This window comes from Paramisgurnus dabryanus, chromosome 24 (assembly GCF_030506205.2).
Source record: "Paramisgurnus dabryanus chromosome 24, PD_genome_1.1, whole genome shotgun sequence".
Lineage (NCBI taxonomy): Eukaryota > Metazoa > Chordata > Actinopteri > Cypriniformes > Cobitidae > Paramisgurnus > Paramisgurnus dabryanus.
The window spans coordinates 5,301,655-5,308,462 of record NC_133360.1 but is presented as its reverse complement, the minus strand read 5'-3'; the positions used below and the strand labels follow the sequence as shown (position 1 = coordinate 5,308,462).

The window sequence follows — 6,808 nt, the reverse complement described above, 5'->3', positions numbered from 1 at the left end:
GCACTTAACAAAAGTTTTACCAAAAAAAACCCTTACAAGATCATCTCCATACACATATGAAGATCTAAATCACATTTTCGGATAAAGGTTAGTTCAACATTTTATCATATATAAATTATACTCTGTAAAAGGGTGATAAATTTTTTTTTGTTTTTTTTTTTTGAGAAAATGTTTAAGTTGAAAAAGCTTAATTTTTTCAGGTGTTACCAGTTGAAATAATTTTTTTAAGTGTTTTCACCTTACATTTTTCATTTAAGTTGGAAAAACTTTTTATTTCGCTGGTAAATTCTCTAGAAAGGGGCACAAATTCAAAATATGTGTTCGGAGTGTCATGTGTGTTGCTCGTCCAAAATATGTGTTTGTTGCATCATGTGAACCATGCATCGTGCGTCATAAGTGCCTGCTGTACATGCGTCAAAACCGTTTATAATAATAGAAGACGCTTAAGTTCACAAAATGCTTGCAAGACACTAACTTAGCACAAAACTTTGAATACACATGAGATTAAGTAAGTCTCTGGCAAACGCGTGCGTCACTTTTATCATAAACCGTTTCGACTCATGTGCAGCAGGCACTTATTTTGACAAGATGCATGATGCACATGGTTCACTTGATGCGGTGAACACATATTTTGAAATGACGAACCACACACATGACGAGATACATACATGCTGTGATTAACTTTGCATTATGCACCTTCAAATAAAGAAGTCACTGGCCGCCAACTTTTTTTTGTTTTTTAGATCCAACTTTCACTTTTTACAGTGTAAGGTTACTTTGATATAAAAGTTTAAAACAGTAGCAAGTTAAACTGGAATTTATATTATTATAGCAGGCATTGTTAACTTAAATATAAGAAAATATGTAAGTACCTACAACTGAATTGTCTTTTTTAGTGCTGCATGAACTCCATGTGAACATATGCTTTCTTTTAACAGACATAAATAATGACCCATTTACACGAAAGTATAAAAACAGTTTTGTATAATTGTAATTGGAAAACATCCCAAGTCTTTGTTTATTTAAGTTTCTTCTAAAAGTATTTAGCCTGCAAACTCACAGACTTTTCTATGTAAATCATAAAGACTTTCCAAGACCTGTCATCATTTGTAATTGACTGCACATCTGAATTAGAAAAATACTTAACAAATTATCTAAGATGTTTTCACATCTCCAAACATGTGGCAAAGATTTTCCCAAGACTAAAATTTTTCAATGAGGATGGTTGTTCATGATTTACAGTGGAGCCTTGTGGGGTTTTAATTAGTCATGGATAATGCAAAACACAAACACATATTAATCAAACTTGTGAACAGCTTAGATAGTAATGGAAAAAGTAAAACAAACACATAATGAAAATTAACATTACAGAATCCTGTTCTGCTCAATTTGAAAGATTTTCAGGTGACAAATGCAGTGTAAACAAGCCAAAAACAAGCACTTTCACCCCAAACCTGCTTTGGGATGGCCCAGAAATTCACCTGTAGTCATGAGTCTGATCAAGTTGAATTGACTCTACTCAGGCCTGACACTCGGGTTCTGGTATTTCTAGTCTTTGTGCAACTTTATTTTTGGGGGGCAGAGGGGAACATACGGGAGGTCTATGCATTCTTGGGACGTTTGGAGATCTTGAGCAAACTGAACTTTCACAACTAGCTGTGTTGATTTTACCCCAGAGACCCATTTGATGTACCAGCCATGGCCAGAAGTATACTGTAGATTACAGATGCATATAAACTGGTGGTTTAAACAGATGACCTAGTAGTAAAATATATTTATGAGAAATTAAATGGACCAGAAAACATTTTGACAGGTTCAACATAAATGTCTGTTCTTTCCATGTTTAATGCTTGATAAAATTTGATCTAGTCTCATTTCATTCACAAACTTTACTTTTACTTGGAATAGTTTGTGGATGAAATTGCAAGAGGGAAATAAAAATAAATAATTTGACAATGTAATGCAAGAGAATATAAATCTAAACATGCAAAATAAGTTAAAGCCTACATATAATAATAATTTAGCATTTAATATGCCGATTTCAACAATGAAGGTTTGGAAGGAGCCAAATGAATCAGTTCCTGTAAAAAAATAAAAACTAATAAATGTATAATCAAAAAATATTTAAAAAGATGTTTGATTTTGTTCCCATGCACTTAAAACTCACTCTGTGATTCTGCAGTTGTGTGCCTGAACGTGTGATCCCGTATATCTGATATCACATCTGACAATGTTATTGGAAAAATCCGACTCCAGCACTTGGAAACCTGGATTCACTGTTACCTGTCAAAGAATCACATTGTTTTAAAGGTAAGCGTAATGTGTATCATTCTCATATTATCTAGGTTTGTCTAAATTGTAAAATCTCACCTTTAAAATATACTGTCCTGGGGTAACGTCTGTAACGTCAATCCATTGACAATCGATGTTAGCATGATAGGTGTCATAGCAGCCTGGACCCAACCCCTGCTCCAGATAAATAAACACAAAACTTTACAGTGGAAAGAGTAAAATATTTTGGATCTACAATATTATTAATCATTTGTTGACCTGTGTGTGAGCCGTGCAGGCGTATCTTCTCCTCACACCAGGATCACAGCTGGTGTCCTCCAGACAAAAACTGGCTTTATGACCTTCGGCAACCTTCTTTCCCGTGGAGGCGTCAAGAAGGTCATAGTTGCTGAAAGCCTCCATGCTGTGGTAATGTCTTTACAAAAGAAGAACTTTATCAATGTTATCAAGGAATGAATAAAAAAGGATTCAAAAGTACAGACTGTAATAAACCCACTGATGGCAACTGTGCCATTCCCACTGATGGTGTGGTTTCACAGGGAGAAAATCTGCCGTCCCTTGGTTTTTGACTCTTTGAGGGAATCGGAGAAGCACTCGATAGTCAAGATCCCGGATGCTTGAGCTGTACGCTGAACTTTAGAGAAAATACAATTTTATTAAAAACTTTTCTGGGAAAATTAATAGATGTTTGTGAGATGTCCATAGGAGGCGATACCTGGAGAGACAGTTCTCCTCAGCAGCACACCTCACTGAGTACATTGGCACTCTCTGAATGTAAGATGCTGATTGTATATAGTACGGATCAGGGATCAGATCAGGCAAGCCTGGAAAATAGTATTAGCACTTAAATGGTTAATATAGTTTAATTGGAAAAAATGAATTAAATTTTTTTGTCATTGGCAATATTATATATATATATATTTTTTCCAATATATATATATATATATATATATATATATATATATATATATATATATATATATATATATATAATTATACATTTATTAACTATACATAACATGTTTAATTTAAGGTTGTCAAAACATTAATCACGATTACCGCATACAAAATAAAAGTTTGTTTTTGCATAATATATGTGTGTGCACTGTGTGTAATTATTTTGTATTTATTTAATATATTTATTTATTTATTTATTCAGATTTGTATATATATATTTATTTATATATTTTATATTATATATAAATTTATAAAAAATTATAGATAATTTTTTTCTTAAATTATACATGTATGTGTATTTATATATAAATAATATTACACACAATACACACAAATATATTATGCAAACCAAACTTTTTTTCCAACTATTTTGTTTGCGCTTAATTGCGATAAATATTTGGACAGCTTTTGTATAATTATATGTAAAATATAACGATTAAAATATGGTTAAACCACCCCTAATGCGTGTTTAGAAATTTTTTGTTGCGCGTTTACAACCTGCATTAAACAGATGCTTGAGATATCGTGGTGACCGCGAAGTTGGTAGCCATAGCAACATTAAAACATGCGGTTTTCGTTTGAATCAGTAACATTGACAAAACGTTGGCAAAATGCTATGCCAACGTTTAAACCTTAAAATGCTAAGGTTGTCATAATACTAATCAAGTTTACCGCATACAAAATAAAAGTTAGTTTTTGCATAATATATGTGTGTGCACTGTGTGTAATTATTTTGTATTTATTTAATATATATTTATTTATGTATTTAGATTGTGATATATTTTATACTATATAACATTTTTATAAAAAATAATCATAGATAACATTTTTCTGCATTTATACATGTATGTGTATTTATCTATATATCTATCTATATATATATATATATATATATATATATATATATATATATATATATATATATATATATATATATATATATATATATATATATATATATATATAATTTAACACAATACACACAAATATATTATGCAAACCAAACGTTTATTTTGTTTGGGCTTAATCGCGATAAATATTTGAACAGTTCTCGTATAATTAGGAAAAAATAAAGCGATTGAAATATGGTTAAACCACCCTTATTGCGTGTTTACTTTTTTTTTCGTGTTTCCGGCTTGCATTAAACAGCTGCTTGAGATATCGCGGTTTCAGAGAGTTGGTAACCATAGCAACATTAAAACATGCGGTTTTCGTTCGGATCAGTAAAATTGACATAAACGTTGGCTAAACGCTATCATTATTCATTACTTTAATACAGATTTACGTATAACAAATATATTAAAAAGCATTCGTTTTTTTGTTAAAATAATTGTTAAAATGGTAAATATGTTGTCTTACCATTGTGGAAATACCTTGTACCATAACCATTACTCTGACGATGTCTATTTGCACTTCCATACGGGAGTAGATTATAATTGAAAGGGTTTCCACTCTGCGTATTAGTTGGTTCATCACCAATCATACTTCCTCTATCAATCTGGAGATTAGTTTCATCCCTGTTGTTGACAGATGTTGACAGTGAAGACGCGTCAGACACTAAATTGTTTCTCGATGCGTTATTAGCTGAGTTTGTTGTAGAGAGTTGTGGTTGAAGAAGGGGCTTCTCCAAATTGACACTGGCTGGGGGTTTTGCGGTTGACACTCTTGGCACCTGGTTTCTGGTACCTGAACCGCGGCTTCCTGGTGCATTGGTGGCCAATGGAGATTTACTAGGGGCCAGTTTAGTCGTGCGAGTTGGTGATGCGCCAGAGCGCACGGACTGTGTGCGCTGTGCCCCATCTGATAAAAACGCAATCCTCTCCGTGCGTAAAGATGTCAAACGTGCGTTGTTTCTCGTCTGCTGTGTGAGACGAGATATCTCATGGGGTCTCGCATCAACGCCACCGTCCGTGTCACTTGCGCGCACTTGCGCGTAGTCGGGATGCGCACTTGAATCTGCGAAACGTCTCAACAGAATCCTGTTTGTGAATCTAGGCATCACGTGCCGGGTCAGAAAGAATCTCGTGTTTCCTCGTGGAGAATCCAGCGTGTGGTATTGGGAACCAGAGCTCAGTAAGCTAAAAACTTGTCCGTTAGTTTCCCACTGGACCTTGTGTCTCCAGGGTCCATGTCGTTGCGCGGTGCTCAAACATGCCAAGACGAACAGGTGTATGGATAGAAATAGGAAAAATGAATATTTATACATTTTTAACATTTAATTTATTGGTATTATGGATCAGGGTGCAGTGCACCATAAATGCAGTATCTTGAGCTCCCCAAAGCTGTTAAGTAGAGTAGGAGCTCAGGGTCAAATTACCCACACACGCTCTCTCCCTCTCTCTCTCTTTCTACTTTTCCTCTACTTTTTTTTGTAGCAATGACTATGAAGTTGACACAGTTATTTAAAAATAAATTGACAATAAAGGAGTCTTTAGGTAAGAGAGTTCATGTTAAAATGTATATAAATATAATGTGTATGTTTTTGTATTTTGATAAGTTAATGTAAAAGTATAAAGTATGTTGTCTTGACTTATTGATCAAATCATTTTTACATTTAAGTGACTATAAAATAACACTTCTATATTTATTCTGTGTTTCATATCACCACTAATTCTAACCTGATCAACACATCAGACATCAAGCCAGGGCACCTTGTGTAAAATTATTAATTAAAACAATAGAGCATTGCATTAGCAGTGCAAAGGTCAGGGATTCGAGCCATATAGATGAAAGGATCTGCCAAATGCATAAATGTAAATGACATAATTTTTTCTGGATGGACTTTTCCTTTAAGGAAACACATAAACAGGATATGAGTTTAGGCAGTGGAAATGGCCATTTAAAGGAGCCCTGGGATTATGCCAGTCCTGTTCATATCACAAGGGAATCCGTTCTAAATTTAGGCCCACACGCTGTAAAATGTGTTTAAGTTAATGTAATCCTTTATAATGACACTCTTGTTTCTTATAATGCATGTTTTAACTTTCTCCTTCTACTTACATCATTGCAAAAATATTTGAAGTAAAAGCATATGCATTTGTCACATATGGGACGCCATTGAAAACACAGGCACATTCAACTTGAAAAAAGGTTTATTCAGGAAAATGTCTAGACGGTGTTTGTTTTCACACACGGTAGACTTCAGCACAGGCATTATTACGCAAAGCAGTACATAATTAACTTACGTTAGAGTAGAAAGACTGATTATTTGATAATAGGGATCACTGTATGCATTTAAGGTTTATGAACTTGGAAAAATAACCCAAGAGTCTAAATAAGAGATTGATGCCTTTTACAGGGGAAAACAAGGCAGGCATTGTAGTTAATTGCCTCATGTGTTTACATACATTTTCAAATTTAAAGGAACACCCTTGTAAACATATAAACACCCATTCAAGGTAATTGTATAATATTTGTTGCTTAACTATGTGCAAGTATTCATAGCATTTTTAGGATTAGGCCATTACCAGTCAGTGCTGAATTAGTCTTATTCAGTTTAATTATAGCTTTGCGAGCAAAGATCCTGGACCCCTGGTGGTCCATAAAGATAATGCAGGGT

At 33.8% G+C, this 6,808-nt stretch overlaps 1 protein-coding gene across 1 annotated transcript; it reads right to left on the bottom strand.

Annotated features, from left to right (window-relative positions):
- Window positions 1-464: 464 nt before the first annotated feature.
- On the bottom strand, window positions 465-5,487 carry loxl5a (lysyl oxidase-like 5a). Its single transcript, XM_065244342.2, has 7 exons — window positions 4,609-5,487; window positions 3,008-3,116; window positions 2,789-2,926; window positions 2,551-2,707; window positions 2,371-2,466; window positions 2,168-2,283; window positions 465-2,081 (listed from the first exon to the last, which is right to left on the bottom strand). The coding sequence occupies exons 1-7, from the start codon at window positions 5,462-5,464 to the stop codon at window positions 2,075-2,077; spliced, it is 1,479 nt and encodes a 492-aa protein (XP_065100414.1). The 5' UTR covers window positions 5,465-5,487; the 3' UTR covers window positions 465-2,074.
- Between the last annotated feature and the right edge of the window lie 1,321 nt (window positions 5,488-6,808).